This window comes from Petaurus breviceps, unplaced genomic scaffold (genome assembly GCF_028583685.1).
Source record: "Petaurus breviceps papuanus isolate PSGF00001 unplaced genomic scaffold, PetGlider_PUasm1.0 80, whole genome shotgun sequence".
NCBI lineage: Eukaryota > Metazoa > Chordata > Mammalia > Diprotodontia > Petauridae > Petaurus > Petaurus breviceps.
In genome coordinates, this window is record NW_027186540.1 from 3,756,321 (window position 1) to 3,773,146 (window position 16,826).

General features: G+C 41.7%; 1 protein-coding gene across 1 annotated transcript in view; it reads left to right on the forward strand.

The window, feature by feature from the left end:
- LOC138175984 (proline and serine-rich protein 2-like) overlaps window positions 1-16,826 on the forward strand; it is a 70,607-nt gene that overhangs the window by 19,686 nt on the left and 34,095 nt on the right. The window contains exon 2 of the mRNA XM_069106644.1: window positions 10,122-10,340. Within this exon, the coding sequence (XP_068962745.1) occupies window positions 10,203-10,340 (138 nt within the window). The 5' untranslated portion in view covers window positions 10,122-10,202. The remainder of the gene's footprint in view (window positions 1-10,121; window positions 10,341-16,826) is intronic.

Genomic DNA, 16,826 nt, shown 5'->3' on the forward strand with positions numbered 1-16,826 from the left:
CAAAAACTGAAATTCCTGTGGGCTTTATCTTAAGTCAAGATCTCTGTGCCTTCCAAAGTGTCCAAGGTACTAAATAGTTCATCTACTAAATGACTTTCTATCATACCCTTGTTGGGGGCAGCTTGTTGGCAAAGTGGATAGAGTGCCAGGCCTGGAGTCAGAAAGACTCATCTTCCTGATTTCAAATCTGTCCTGGGACACTTACTAGCTGTGTGACCCTGGGAAAGTCACATAAATAATCCTGTTTGCCTCAGCTTCTTCATCTGTAAAATGATCTGGAGAAAAGAATACAAACCACTCCAGTATCTTTGCCAAGAAAACCCCAAATAGGATCATGGAGAATCAGACATGACTGAACAGCAACAATATGCCCTTGTTAAAGTGTCAGTGGAAAGAAGGATCTTTGTGTGATTACTTTCCCAAAATTAATCTTCTTCCCTTTTCCATCTTTAATAAAAACCACTCCCCTTCCTCCCAAACTGTTTTCTACTAACAGAACTAGAAAGAAAGAGATACTTCGACCTCTTAGCTTACCAACCCCATGGAATTTTTCTTTTCCCACTCTAAGACGTGAGGTACTGAAGAAAATCGGGAAACTGTATCATTTTGTTTGCCTGTGCTATTACTCCACAATCTTTTTGTTTAAGTCTTGTTGATTCCAGCTAGCTGAAATCTATCCATTGGATGGATACTGTGTCTGGAGTCTAGAAGACCTGAGTTCATATCCAGCCTCAAACATTTACTAGCTTGTCTGACCTTGTTCAAGTCATTGAACCTGTTGCTTCACTTTCCTGACCTGTGTTTTTCTTGGTCAGTTGTTTCACTTGTGTCCTATTCTTTTCTGGTTTTCTTGGCAAAGATACTGGAGTGGTTTGTCATTTCCTTCTCCAGCTCATTTTACAGATGCAGAAACTGAGGCAAACAGGCTTAAGTGACTTGCCCAGAGTCTAGGTTAGGAAGTTTCTGAGTCCAGATTTGACCTCTGGTCTTCCTGACTCCAGGCCCAGAGCTTTGTCCACTGTGCCACCTAGCTGCCTCTATTTGTAAAATGAAGATAATAGCCCCTTCCTGCCAGGGTCATTGTGAGGATCAAATGAGAGAGTATTTGTAAAGCATTTAGCACAGTGTCTGGCAGGGCACTGATTAAACACTGTGTTAGGCACTGCGCTGAGCAACCGGGGATATAATATGAGAAGAGGAAGACAGCCCCTGCCTTTACGGAGTATACAGAATAATGGAGGAAGACAGTACGTGAAAGGCTGAAAGAAAAGGAGAGCAGGAAGGTACCTGTGAGGGAGGGTGACATGATGGAGATGTTAGAAGAATGGCAGAATAGTGCAGCTAGGTAAGACATAAGATGTCCGAGCTGGCCACCCTCCTTCAATGGAGCTTTGGGAGTTCTTGGCTTCACTCCCCAATCCGAGGGGTAGAAAGTAGTGCTGAGGCAGAGCACTGAGGCTCATGGAAAAGTCCCAGAGTCATGCAGTCAGGTGAGAAATAGAAGAATATGAGAGGCACCATGTAAATGCTAGCCATTAAATTTCCTATGATGATAGTACCTTGCCTCCTACTTGAATGAGAAGTGTGAATGAAAAAAGGAAAGTGAATTTATGATGCACTTACTATGTGCTAGGTATTCTTCTAAGCACTGAGGATAAAAACAAAAGCAAGCAAGATAGGATCTGCCCTCACCCTGCACCCCTACCTCCCCCCAGCTCCCTGCAAGGAGCTTACATTCTGATATGTGCACACCACACATATAGGGGAGCTCACATTGGGAGGAACAGGAAATAAAGAAGGGGATGGAGGACAGGGCATGGTTTAGAGCTGGTCAGGAAGGTAGTGGCTAAATTCTGGGGAGAAATATCAGGAAGTCACCTGTCAGAGGACAGGACTCTAGGGGAAGGAGTTAGAACCATCTTATCCAAGCTTTATAAGTTCCCCTCTTCCACACTTCAAATTTCTATTTTTCCACATATCTTCCTATATTAGAGGAAGGAATGGCCCTCCTCCTTGCTGGGACTGACCCCTCCCCTCCAGTGTGCCTTTGATCCATCCCCTCCTGCCTTCTCCTTACTTCATCAGTCATTTCCTCTCTCAGAATATCTTCAGCCTCTCCTTCCCCTTTGTCTACAAATATGTTCAGATCTCCTAAAAAGACCTTCCTGAGCCTACTATCCCCTCACATCCTTTGTCCTTTCTTTACTTCCCTTGACAAAACTAATAGAAATAGTAACCCACATCCAATGTTTCATCTCCCACCCTTTTTTCAGCCGCTTGTAAATTGGCTTCCGTCTGGACCACTTTACTGAAATCGATTTTTCCAAGATCACAAGTGACCTCTTAATTGCCAGATTCTCTTCTCAGTTCTCTTACCTTTGACCTCTCTGTAATATTTGACACTCTTTGTTCCACTTCTTGAACGGTTCTTCATTCTTCCTCCTCTCATAGCATTTGTTCCTTCTGCCTCTTCTTCCTCTTGTTCAAAAAGAAGGCATTTTCCAAAGTCTTGCCATCAGCCTCCATCTTATCTAGTCCCTGGTTTCAACTGTTACCTATATGGTAGACTCACACATGTATGTGTCTTGCCTTCTTTCTTAAGCTCAAGAACCACATTCATAGTTGCTTACTAGACTGTGCTACTTGGATATCCCACTACGTGCCAATCTGTCCCACCCACCCCCCTTGTATTTCCTTCTGAAACTGTTTTTCCTTCTGATTTCCGTATCTCTGTGACAGAAATGCTATAATTCATAGTCTTCCTAGTCACCTATTACTTGAAATCTCAGTCTTCTTTGAATATTTCTTTTCCCCCAACTTACCATCCAATCAGTTGCCAAGTCCTATCATTACAAGCTCTCGTCCATTTATTTTGCCATCACTTGAGTTGAGGCTGGTTTTATCGCTTGCCTGGACTCCTGCAGTCAAATCCTAAAATGTCCAGCCAACTCTAGGCTCATTTCCCTCCAGGTCAACCTTCATGAAGCTGTATGACGAATTTACATTATGTAGAAGTATGATTTTAAACCTCTACAACCCCAAAACCTTCAGTGGTTTCCCATTACCTGTCAAAGAGTACAGACTACTAGTCTGACATTCAAGTCACTCTATAATCTTGACACGACCCACTTTTGTAGATTTATCTCCTGGAAGGAAGGAAAGGAGAGAAAGAGGGAGGAAGGAGTGAAAAGAGGGAGGGAGGAAAGAAGGAAGGAAGAAAGGAAACACACATTTCTTAAGTGCCTTCTGTGTGCTAGGCACTATGCTGAGCTCTTTACAAACCCAGTATCATTTGATCTTCACAGTAACCCTGGAAGGTAAGTGCTGTAATATTATCCTTATTTTATAGATGGGGAAACTGAAGAAGGGATAGGTTAAGTGACTTGCCCAGGATCATATACCTAATGAGTATTTTAAGTGGGATTTAAACTCAGATCTTCTGACTCTAGGCCCAGTGTTCTATCCACTGTGCTATCTAGCTGCCTATGACAGAAGAAATCATAGGTTAGCTAGAGGCAGATATGAATGTAAGAATAGGCAAAAAGACTACCCTCTCTGCCTACACATTGGTATTTTTCCTAACCAGGGGGCTTAGAGCAATTGTGTCTGAATTCAGAACTTTTAAAAATCTAAATTAGATTCCCTACGGTAAAAGAGAAGAGAAATAAGTGAACCTTTGGGGCCATCATATTGCCCCCATAAAATGAACTACTTATCATAATAGAGTGTTAATATATATTTAAAATTTTTTAATGTATAAAACAAATAATGTATAAAGAGATAACTAAGAAACATATTGGTGCTAAATGATTGGCAAATGCTATTGGCACTCTTAGGAAGAGGAAGCGAGAGTGGTCTGAGGTGGTCAGAAAAGAACTCAAGGAAGAAGCAGCTGGGTCATCCAGTAAATAGCTCTGTGGACCAGAATCAGGAATTCCTGCAGTCCACTCCTGCCTTTGACACACTTACTGGTTGTGTGGCCCTAGGCAAGTCATTTAATATCTTCCAACCTCAGTTTTCCCATCTGTAAAATGGGGATCATAAGAGCACCTACCTGCCAGAGATGTAATGTTCAGATGAGATAATATGTATAAGTCCTTTTGTAAACCTTAAAGTGCTATATAAATGTTAGTTATAATTATAATAATATGATGATGAGAGACATAAAGGAAAGATAGGGTTTAGGTGGGCAGAGAAGAGGAGGGAAGATATTTCAGAAGCAAGGAGCACAACATATGGTAAGTAGATCAGATGGGCATGAGCAGGAATTTTATGTAGAAAATAGTAGAAGATGAGGCTGGAGGGGGAGGGCCTTAAGAGCCAGGGCAGTGAGGAGCCTGGGGAGACTTGATCAGGGAGAAATGATCCAAGTGGTATTATAGGAAGCTGCATCTGTAACTGTGTATACAGTGGATGAGAGACAATGAAGGGAGGGGGAAGGGAAGAAAGAGGAGGGAGCTGTAGTAGGTAAGAAGATTAGCTGGGAGGACAGAGGTGATAAGGACTCAACTGACCAGTCTGTAAGCATTTATAGAGGCTCTATGCTAAATGTATAGATTTCAGGGGGTCTGTGAACTTGGATAGGGGAAAATTAAATCTTTATTTTTATTAACTTCTAACTGAAATTTGATGTTTTCTTCAATTATTTAAAAAATTCTGGGGGTAGCGAGGTGGCATAGTGAATAGAGCACTGGCCCTGGAGTGAGGAGGACCTGAGCTCAAATCCAGCCTCAGACACTTGACACTAACTGTGTGACCTTGGGCAAGTCACTTAACCCCGATCACCTTGCTTTCCTCCCTCCAAAAAAAAACCAAACCCAAAAACATTCTGAGAAAGGGTTCATAGGCTTCACCAGACTGTCCATGACACACACAAAAAGGTTGAGAACCTCTGTTCTGGAAGAAATTATTAAAGTGTAGAAAAGAATCAAAACAGCTATTGGGAAAGATACTGGAAAGGAAAATTCAAGATTTCATAGTTCTATATAGAGGTGAGGGAAAGTGCAAAAATTTTTTCTGTAAGAAAAAAATCACTCTGTGCATGAGTACATCTTTGGTAAAAACAGGTGTATCTTTAGGAATTAGATAAAGCAAAAAGTTTTTCTTTCACATGATCAAATGTATTTTTGTTATGGTTTTTTTTGTTTATTTTGTCTTTTTGGAGGGGGGAAGGCAGGGCAATTGGGGTTAAGTGACTTGCCTAAGGTCACACAGCTAGTAAGTGTCGAGTATCTGAGGCTAGATTTGAACTCAGGTCCTCCTGACTCCAGGGCCAGTGCTTTATTCATGGCACCACCTAGCTGCCCCTCAAATATATTTTTAAAAAGCATTTATTAAGCACTTGCTTACTAGATGCCCAGTACTCTACTAAACCATGGGGATACAGATTTTTTTTTTAAATAGCCCTTGCCCTCAAGGAGCTTACATTCTAACATTCTAACAAGATAACATATATAGGAGAGTGGTACCTAGAGTGGTGGTATTTGTTCTGAGGAAGTGGAGAGAGAAGGTCCACACTCGGGGGCAGGCAGGTGACCTAAGATGGATGGCCGAATGGGATGTGAAGATGAAATATAGGGTGATGCTGAGAGTTAGCCAGTAGTTGGGTAACTGGGCTAGTTTGCACATACTCAATTACCAGTCATCTGGGCTGGGCCCTAGGGTGTTGCTTCAAAGAAGAATAGATGAAGTTCTTCAGTTACTAGGGCCTGGATTCTCGAAGGTCTGGTGAGAAGATCTAGGTATTAGGTCTAGTGTGGAGGCTACAGTCTAAATGAAGAAAAGAAGCAAGCATATAGGGAGTTAGACAGCCTGGGTCAAATAATCAGAGGAGGGATCTGGACATTGTGGCTACTTTCCATGTCAGACAAGGACTTCCCTAAAAACTGAGCAAGCCTCTGGGCCAGCAGCCAAGGCTTCACTATGCTCTGAGCTAGAAATTGGGGCTGAGGAGGACGAAGCAGGAAATTACCAACAGTGTCTTCCAAACCAAGCAGAGATAATGAGAACCTTAGGATGTCACCCTTGACCATACAGCTGTAGAAAACTAAATCTGTCCCCTAGATTGAGAATTAGCAGTGGGGTTCTCCTGTGTGTAAGACTGGTCCAGATCAACCAAATCAGGGGTGAGGAACCTGCAGCCTCAGGGCCACATGTGACCCTCTAGGTACTCAAGTGAGGACCTACTGAATCAGTCATAGGGCCACACTTGAGGACCTGGAAGGCCACAAAGGCCGCAGGTTCCCCACCACTGAACCAAACTGGCATCCCTCTCATCCCCTGTCTTACCTTGGGGTAGATGGGTTCTTTAGTCCAGGGATTCCTCCTTGTTGCTTTGACTAGAAGGACTGCCTTAGAGTTTCTAAAGCCACTCAGTTGAAGATGGTCCTGATTAAGAGATAGTACCTGGGAGCATAACCTATTCTCTGCGTATTTCTCTGCCCCTAGTCCTAAGTGGGGAAGTGGGGAAGGAGATATCTAGCTGTAATTCCTTTGCCTACTTATGAACTGATACTTCAAAAAGTATCTCTGTGATCCCTACTTAATAAGGAGATCTCATATTTATTGAAGATTTTAAGTTTTACGAATCAATCAGTAAACTTTTATTGAGTACCTACTATGTGCCAGACTCTGGGCTGAGTGCTGAGGATACAAAAAGGGAATACCAAGTGCTTTTGTTGTTGTTCAGGTCTGACTCTTGACCGCATGGACTACAGCAAGCCAATATTGTCCATGGGGTTTTCTTGACAGATACATTTCCTTCTCAAACAGGTTAAGTGACTTGCCCAGGGTCACACAGCTAGTAAGTATCTGAGGCTGGATTTAAACTCAAATCTTCTTGACCCAGAGCCCAGGGCTTTATCCACTGAACTTCCTATCTGCCTCACAGAGTGCTTTGCTTACAGTAATTCTTTTGACCTTCACAACTACCCTGGGAGGTAGGAACTGTTTTAGGAGTGATGAAAGGAAGGGTGGGAGTTGTTAAGATACTTGCCCAGGGTCACACAATTAGAAATCTGTTTCAGCAGAATTCAAACCTAGGCCTTACCCACTCTCTAGTGATGACTCCACACTGCTCCTGTCATAAGGTGAGTTTGGGACTTTGTTGCTCCTTAGGTAAAGTGTTCTTAAGGTTGTGTGGGTTCATCTGATCTCAAGAGCCTCAGAGAAGGCGCTACAGGCATCTTACCAACAAGTATGTGATTAACAGAACTTTCCTCATGGAGCAAATACAGAGTGAATTTTTGCCAAGTGTTTTGTTACCTCCTCTTATCATGCAGGAGGCTTTGCTGAGGACACTTGATTTCCTGTTGCTCAGGGGCTAGGCTGGGCCAAAATAGTCAGAAGAATACGGGGGAATAAGTGAGTTTACTTGGACCACTCAGTGGCCTTGTTCTTTGAATTCCTTTTTGAAGCACCTCCCTTCCCCCTCACCCCCAATTTGGTACTATCCTAATGAAGATTAGATCCTAATGAAGAATTCTGAAATCCCATGTTTGGCTGCTAAGCCGCAGTTGGTAGCCACAAGCTCTTTCCAGCTGACAATACACAGCCTTTTGCATGAGTTTGGGCATATAAACAGACAAAGGGGGATTTTTCATGGTGCTTCACTGTCTGGGACTAAGGGGGAAATTTTTGTTTAATAAATAACGGGATACAGAAAATCCAAGACCTCCTTCGATTAAAACACTGGCTTTGCAAAGGAGGTATCCAAGAGTTCTTGAGGAGAACAGAGAAAATGGTATAAATCATCTTTACATCTGAGGGGCTATTGGGTTTTGGAAAAAAATCTTAAGGTTTGATTGCAAAGCTGGATTCTAACTTGTAGATTTAGCACTTTGAATCCTTCTATCTCTTCTGTTTTAAATGGATCAATTCAGTAGCCCTGGCTTCTGGACTCTTCAAGGACTCCGAGTGCTATTCTGCCTTGGGAGATCTGGGTGGAACCCAGCTGCTTCAGGGAGATGGAACAGAGAGCAAATTCAATTCATCCTTCAAGCATTAACTCCTGTTCTATGCAGGGCATTGTGCTAAAGTCATTGTGTTATCACTAGGAGAGATTTTTTTTTTTTAAGTTTAGATAAGACATAGTTCCCATTCTCCTGGAGTTTAGTCTAGTATGGAAATAAGATAAACAAAATAACTCTAATATATAATGTGCAAGAGATGTAAAACAAGGCAGGCAGCTAGGTGATACAGTGGATAGAGAGCTGGGCCTTGAGCTAGGAAGGCTCATCTGGGTGAGTTTAAATTCAGCCTCAGACACTTACTAGCTATGTGACCCTGGGCAAGTCACTTAATCCTGTTTACCTCAGTTTCCTCATCTGTAAAATGAGATGGAGAAGGAAATGGCAAACCACTTCTATATCTCTTCCAAGAAAACCCCAAACTGGGGGGGCTAGGTGACACACTGAATAGAGCACTGGTCCCAGAGTCAGGAGGACCTGAGTTCAAATTCAGCCTCAGACACTTAATACTTACTGTGTTTCCCCGATAATAAGACCTATCCCGAAAATAAGCCCTCCCCTTACTGTGTAAGATTCCTCTAAAATAAGCCCTCCCCCGAAAATAAGCCCTATTGAGATTGCTACTGTAGTGAAGGTGATCCCCTGTGCTACACGCTACATTACGGTACCCTCTGTATGCACCGTTCCCCCCCCCCCTTGAAATGCACGCCACGCTCCGAGCTGCATCCAAACAGAGCTGCAGCAGTGAGCGCGTCATCCTGTTCTTCCCCAGTGATTTGCTTATTGAATAAAGGTACATTTTTTTGTTCACATTTACCTGTTTATTAAAATTGCTGTCAATGTTCATTAAAATAAGCCCTCCCCTGAAAATAAGCCCTCTGGTGTTTTTCTGTCCAAAAAAAATAATAAGACAGTGTCTTATTATCAGGGAAACACGGTACTAGCCGTGTGACCTTGGCCAAGTCACTTAACCCCAATTGCCCTGCCTTCCGAACCCTCCATTAAAAAGGGGGGAAAAAAAAGCAAGCCCCAAATGGAGTTACAAAGAGTCGGAAACGACTGAAAAATAACTTAACGACAAAAAACAAGATGGAAAGTAATTAGCAACATGAGGATAGGGGAAGATGGAGGAATAGTGAAGGATTCAAGGACCATAAGACCTTAAGTAACAAAAGTACACTAGACTGAAAATCAAGAGACTCAATTTCTTACTGGGCTCTGATACCACCTTACCATATGACCTTGGGCTAGAGGCTGTTCCTGTTGGGTTCAACTACATGTGCTCAAGTGCTTTCCAGGTAGAAAAAAAATCTGAATTAGGTTATCTTGGTTTAGTAGAAAAACAATGGAGGCTTAGGGTAGAATTGAAAAAGCTTGAGGGAGTTAGGGGAGGGGCTAACATTTTAAAGAAACTAACATCTAATTTTTATTTTTTTGTTCACACAGGCACTTTTAATACTATACTATACTTAGTACCTTTGGAATTTAAAACCATAGAAAGAATGGTGGGACAAGTGAAGATGATACCAGAATTGTTTCTTACCAATTCTGATGAATGTAGTAGCTTTGGAGCTAAGAATGTCTACCTAAATTTAATTATTTAGCTCGAGAGCATTCTTAAGCTGGGGTTCATGAATTTATTATTTTAATATTTTCTTAACTGTACTTCAGCTTATTTTGTTTCCGTGGTAAGCCTCTGTGTTTGGTTTTATGCATTTCAAAGCATTATTCGGAGAAGGGGTCCAGGACTTCACTGTACTGCCAAAGGGGTCAATGACACACCAAAAGTTAAGAACTCCTGATTTAGATCCTTGTGAGTGAGGGAGCAATGAAAGAGAAGAAAATGCAGAACTGTGAGAGCAGAAGAGGGCGTCCAAATTTGGTTCCACTGCATTTCCAGCACTAAAAGAGCCCTCATTATACCTACTTAATCGGCCCCCATGTGTACTTTGGGTTACTAAGTCATTGTACGCATTGTTGACAGAACTAGGACTCAGGTTTCCCATTTACTTGTTTTGATCTAATGGTCAACTTATTCAAGTAGACTTCCTGCATAAGTTTATCTCATGCTGGCACTTTCATTTTGTGGGGTCGAAAGTCAATTTAAGATCTGGGTCACGTTTACATTGCATGTAATTTTTTTTTTTCTTCCAGAAATGATCCTCCACTCCAGGATTCAATGCTGGCCTCTTTTCCCATTGTTTGACCAAGCAGGCTGCTGAGCTTTTTGTGGGGATGCCCAGAAATCATCTGACATCAGATTGTTTAGAAATGGACTCTGACATGTCACCCAGTTACAGGCACAGTGACTTAAGCAGAGATGGGAGTCTGGACAGCAGAAGGAGCAGTTCTCGGTCCAGAAGTTTTACCTTGGTAAGTGATGGCAATACCTAATGATTGCATTATATGTGTGTGTGTACATGTGTATAGGAGGGGTGTAAATCCTCTCTAACAGTTTTTAAAAATTAAATAGCTTTTCCTTTGGGTTTCTTAGAATCTATGTGGTTGGATTTTCTTGTTGAACTTTCTACTGTACAAGTGAGGCCCACCCTTAAGGGAGCAGAAAAGGGAATGGAGTGTGTGTGGGTTTCCTCCTGCCTCTCTGGGTCATTGGACAGGATCGGCTGGTGACGGGCTGCTAAGCGCTATGCCTTAAATAAAGTAGAATAGTTAACCCAAAGTTGCTGCACGTCTGCTGACAGCTCTAGCACCTAGAGAAGACATGACATTCTCATGAAAAAATCCTAACTTCTATTTTAAGATCTGGGATATAAAAGAAAAAATACAAAAAGGCCAAAGTCTTTGCTTTCTCAGCTACACTTGGTAAAAGATCCCAAACTCAATGTCTGGTATTATTAGGCATTAAAATTCTTTTGACTCTTAAACATAATTTAGCTAAACGTGAATTCATATTTAAATGTGTTTCAAACAAGGCTAAACTTATAAGAGAACTCCTAGGGTGTGTACAGGATATCATAGCTATGTATGCTTGAGGACAAGCACAGGAATCCCCTAGCGTCAGTCTGCTACTGGCTTGTCTCCTTATAAGTCTTTTCTCCCTGCCTTCAAAGGTGGTCTAATAGGTATGTTTTGGAGTATGCTTGCAAATTTCCAAAAATTATAAAAACTTTCTAACTGGTTCAACCTCCACTCTGGAGGAAACCAGGTAAAACTCCTTTCCCATGGATTAGTTTACCCTCTCTCAATCTCAAACCACAAATTATAGGCTTAGTTAAAACTCTGCAATGGTCATGTAATTTATTAGAAGTATCAAGTAATACAGTAAATACTATCCCAAGGCTTACAAGACAGAGTCACTTCTGTGCTCTGGGAGAACAAGGGTAAAAAGAGTGAACTGATTGACCTTCATTGTCACTAGCTGTCACATCTGCTGGTTTAACCTGGTCTCAGCTCCAGTCTACGCCTCCCACACACTTGTCTTCTCTCCTTTAGCTCTCTGGTCCTAATGCTGATCTTCTTATGTCCCATTTTCACCCCTCTGCCTTCTCTTTCTGGTACACTAAAATTTAGGTGAAAGAAGTCCCTTATTAAGGTCACTGGCAACCCCCAAACAAATTGAGGTCTCCTCAGAATGAATATTAACAGAGAAGTCTAAGGATTCTGTCATCCCCAGACAAAGTCCTCCAAAACCTCTGTGATCCCTGGAAGGTCACCTATGTTCTCTCTGATCCTAGATCTTAGCAACTCAGGGTTACACTAACAACACCAAGATAGATAATCACTCCTTTTTGCAAAGAAGGCCTACCTCCTTAAACCAAACAAACAGGGACTTCATTAACCAGCTTTTGAAACTTTACAAAAGTAAATTTTAGTTTTAGAAATGTGGCTTATTGGGGCGGCTAGGTGGCACAGTGAATAGAACACCGGCCCTGGAGTCAGGAGGACCTGAGTTCAGATGTGACCTCAGACACTTAACACTTACTAGCCCTGTGACCTTGGGTAAGTCACTTAACCCCAATTGCCCTGCCCTCCCCCTCCAAAAAAGAAAAAGAAAATTAGCCCCATAGTGTCACTAGATCTCTTCCTGTCACTAGTTCATCTTCCTATTTCTACTCTTGTGGAGTCCCAATTCCCTCTTTCCAGGAATTCTGAGGCCTGGATTTAACCTGTTATACAGCAGAGCAGATAATTGTGTATAGGAAGTCTGGAGTGCTCATAGAGAGGAAATTTCAGCGTGTCTCAAGTCTTCATGGAAACTTAGAGACAATGGAGATTTTCGATAGGACTTCTACATTATGGTAGAACTCTATCTATTTCCATGTTTCCTTTTTAGAACTATTTCACACAAAAAAGGGGAAAAAAAGAATATTTGTTGATTCACTAAAAGAAAGAAGCTTAAGATGAACCAATAAAAATCAATCTTTGTAGAAATTAATTCCAAGGAATGCCTTAGAATGCATGTTTTGGGGGCAGCTAGGTAGGGCAGTGGATAGAACCCTGGTCCTGAAGTCAGGAGCACCTGAGTTCAAATTTGACCTCAGACACTTACTAGCTATGCTACACCATGCAAGTCACTTAACCCCAATTGCCTCCCCCAATCTCCCACCACCAAAAAAAGAATGAATGATTGGAATTAGCTATGTATTAGTTTCTTGTATATCACAAAGAATCTTCTGAAGTTAGAAACTAGATGAAATCAACTTGAATTCCCCTCCCCCTCCACTTCTCATCTAGATTTGAAAAACAAATCAGAATGAAAGTATGCAAAACTGATAACTTTGTCCTTTTCTTTTATCAACAAGACTCTAAAGGCAGTTCGTGAAAGGCACGGACATTTTAAATTTAGGTGAAGATGACTGAGCATGCCTTAAGTCTTTAATTTAATGTAGTGACCCTCAAAACTGTTGGAGATCTAATTTCATCAAAGGTAGCATGGTATAGCATTTGGAGAGCTGATCTCACAATCAGGAAAACCTGTGTTCAAGTCCTGCCTTGGATTACATATACTAGCTGTGTGACCCTGGGCAAGTCTTCTAGCCTTTCAGTTCTGTTGGCCAGTGGGGTCAAACTCAGATACAAAGAGGAGGCAGTTAAATGGTACCTAAGGATCCCTGAAGGCCACATATTGACTTAGAAAACCACAAATTAACACTATCTATGTATTATTACATTTTAATTAGTTTTATTACATATTTCCCAGTTAACATTTTAATCTAGTCCAGGTTCCACTTGGGAGTGTGGCTGGCATGTTTGACCCCTTTGCTCTAGGCAGCTGTCTGAGATAAAAATTTCAGAGAGCTGTTGATGTTTCTTGGTAGGAATTTCCTCACCTGGAAGTTCCTGATCACAATGAAATCATTGACCCAGTCCCTATCCTTATCCCTAAAGAACAGTACCAGACCAACACAGATAATTACATTTTTTTTTGGTTTGGTTTTTTTTGGAGGGCAATTGGGGTTAAGTGACTTGCCCAAGGTCACATGGCTAGTTTTTGTGTTAAGTGTCTGAGGCTGAATTTGAACTCAGGTCCTCCTGACTCCAGTGCCAGTGCTGTATTCACTGCGCCACCTAGCTGCCCCGATAGTTAAAAATTTTAAAAATTTCTTAAATGCTTGTTATTTTCTAGAGAAGACAGAGTTTAGATAAGAGGATTATAATCTCCTAAAAATTATTGGTAGATGCATTGGAGATCTAATTCTGACATCCTGTTGGAAAAAAGTAATAAAGACATCCCTCTGAATTATTTCTATGGGCAGAGGCATAAAAACTTCCTATGATATGCCCACTATTGTATTGATGGATGATATAAATGTTATGTGTGTTCCTGCCTTCAAGAAACTCAGAATTTTTATAGTTGTTCAGTTGATTTCAGATATGTCTGATTCTTCGTGACCCCATTTGGGGTCTTCTTGGCAAAGATACTGGGATAGCTTGCCATTTCCTCCTCCAGCTAATTTAACAGATGAAAAAACTGGGGCAAACAGGGTTAAATGACTTGTTCAGGGTCACCACAGTTAGTAAGTGTCTGAGGTCAGCTTGGAACTCAGGAAGATGAACCTTCCTGGCTTGGGGCCCAGCACTCATCCTATGCACCCCTAGCCACTACTGAAAAATTCCACCAAAACACAGAGCAAAGTAAGGCATCCTGAGACACGATCAATGGTCCAAGTCCTACTTGCCACAGGAGTTCAGAGAATGGAAAGGAAGAGGCTTGTGTAGCAGAGCACTGGACCAGGTGGCAGAAGGTCTGGCCTCTGGTTCTGCTGTTAGCTTGCTGTGTAGTCCTAGGCAAATTTGCCTAATCCCTGGGATGCCATTTTCTCATCTTCAGGAGGACTTGGCATTGGATAAGCTCCAAATCCCTTTCTGTCTTATGGGCTGGAATGCTATGGGAAGCCTTCATTGTGATGCCTTTGCCAGGGATACACAGGCTACGTAGAGACAGAGGCATAAGTGAGGCATCAACAGGAGCTAGTCTGTAGAAACCAAAGGACATGTGACCCAGCCAGAGCAGAGGATCAGTGTCAGGGAGGGAGTGGTAGGAAAGAATGTTTGAAAGATAAATTGGAGGAGGATTGTAAATAACAGATTTAGAAGTTTGGACTCTATCCTCTAGGCTTTGGGATAGGAACAATGGAAAGTTTGGGAGTGACTGGAAGCAGTTTCATGAAAAAAAAATGTTGTTTCTACTTTAGTGGCAAACCCTAGCTTAGTGACCCTGGGGTCACTCACTGGTAGAAGGGTTTTTTGGCCTTGCCTGTTGGAAAGTCAACCTTCTTCTAATTTTAATAATGTGATGAAATATCATCTTCTCTTTTTAGGATAGAGGTGAGGGATATTATGGAAGTAGTATTGTTTACATCATCAGATTTAGTTTTGTGATGATTTGGTTTTGCTTAGCTGTTTCTCTTTATTACAAGAGAGGGTTCAATAGGGAGTATATTGGGGGAATTATTAATATAAAAAAGTCACCAATAAAACTTTTTTTAATTTAAAGAAGTAAGTTATTTTGGCTCCATGGACAGACAGGGGCCTCTAGAATTATTGACTATATTTTTCCTGGTCACTGCTGAACTTCAAGAATCTGTACTCACTATTCCTACCTCTTGACAAACCCTTATAATCTGACTTCTGCATGAACTATTCCTTTCATAGTCACTGGTAACTTTTTTATTGGCTAAATCCAAGGATTTTTTTCTTAGCCTTCTTCTGTTTTCTTTTCAGAATCTGTCCCTTGGTGTTATCACCATTATTAATTAGTCAGCAAGCATTCAGTGAGTGTTTATTATGGGCCCGGCAGTGTAGTAAGTACTGGAGATTCAAAGAAAGGCTAAAACACATTCCCTGCCCTAAAAGTAAATACATTCTAATGTGTGAAACAACATGCCAATATACACATACATGGTGTATACAGTGTATACCGGAGGTCATCTCAGACAGACAGAGCTAGGAAAAGCCTCTTGTAAAAGGTGGAATTTGAGAAGTCCTGGAGGAATTCACGAGGTGGAGGTTAGGAGGGGCAGCATTTCAGGAAGGGGCCACAGTCATTGTAAAGGCACAGAGTTGGAAGATAGGGGTCACTTACTCAAGGAACAGCAAGGAGTCTACTATATTGAGGACAGGACAGGAAAGTGTAAGAAGACTAGATAGGTAGGTAGTGAAGGGCTTTAAGAGCTTACCAAAGGATTTTGTATTGAATGCTAGTGGAATTAGGGAATCTTTGGAATTTATTGAGTAGGGAGGTGATATGGTCAGATCCAAACTTTAGGAAGATCACTTTGGCAACTAGATGGAAGAGAGACTCAACACAAGGATACTAACCAGAAGGCCACTACAGTAGTCCAGGTGACATGTGATAAGGGTCTGCTCTGGGCGGGGGCTTTATGAGGGGAAAGAGGGGAACCTATGTGAGAGATGTTGTGAAGGTAGAAAAGGTGGCTAGGTGGTGCAGTGAATAGAGCACTGACCCTGGAGTCAGGAGGAACTGAGTTCAAATCTGCCTCAGACACTTAACACTTACTAGCCTTGTGACCTTGGGTAAGTCATTTAACCCCAATTGCCCTGCATTTCCCCCTCCAAAAAGCCAAAAAAAAAAGTTAAAAGAAATGAAAAGATTTGGCAATGTTGTATATTTGCAGTGAGTGCTGATGAAGGCTGAAGGATGACACGAGCTTTGGTGACTGGGAAGGTGGTGGTATCATGGACAGTAATCAGGAAACAAGGGATGGGGGAAGGGAGGGTTTGGGTTCTGTGTTTTGTACAGGTTGAGTTTGAGGTGTTTGTAGGACACCCAATTTATAATAGTAAGTTATAAGAGACTGAGAGTCAGGAGAGAGGTTAGGGCTGGATAAGTAGATCTAAGAATCATCTATATGGAGATAATTAGGTTTAAGGCAAGCTTTCAAGATCATATTTTTGGAGGTTATCTGTTTATTGCTGCTGTTCTTAAATTAATAGGTACTTGTATATAACCAGATAATATGATAGAGTTTGACTTAAAATTTTGAAATGACTACTTTTCTGCCAAAGGACTATACTTCAAAAATGTCTCTTACTGCTTTAGAAGCAATATCTTAACCTCTCTCCCCATGCAAGTTAGGCTAGATTTTCCTAAAAAGATATTGTTTGAAAGAAATTAGTGTTCCCCTTGGTGAGGGTGAAAGAGGTGCTAGTGGCCTTATATACAGCTAAGTTGTTGCCATGTACTCTGTGGCATCTGACCATAGTGTAAAGTAATGAGCTATGCAGTGCCAATATGTCTGACTCAATAAAGGGGAATGGGAATGAGAGGAGAGGTCACTGAGCAAGGGTGCAACCTGCTGCTGCTAGCTCAGGGACATGAGAAGGAAGGAATTTCCAGCTGCTCTAATGCCGCTACGACTCAGCTCACTGGAAGAT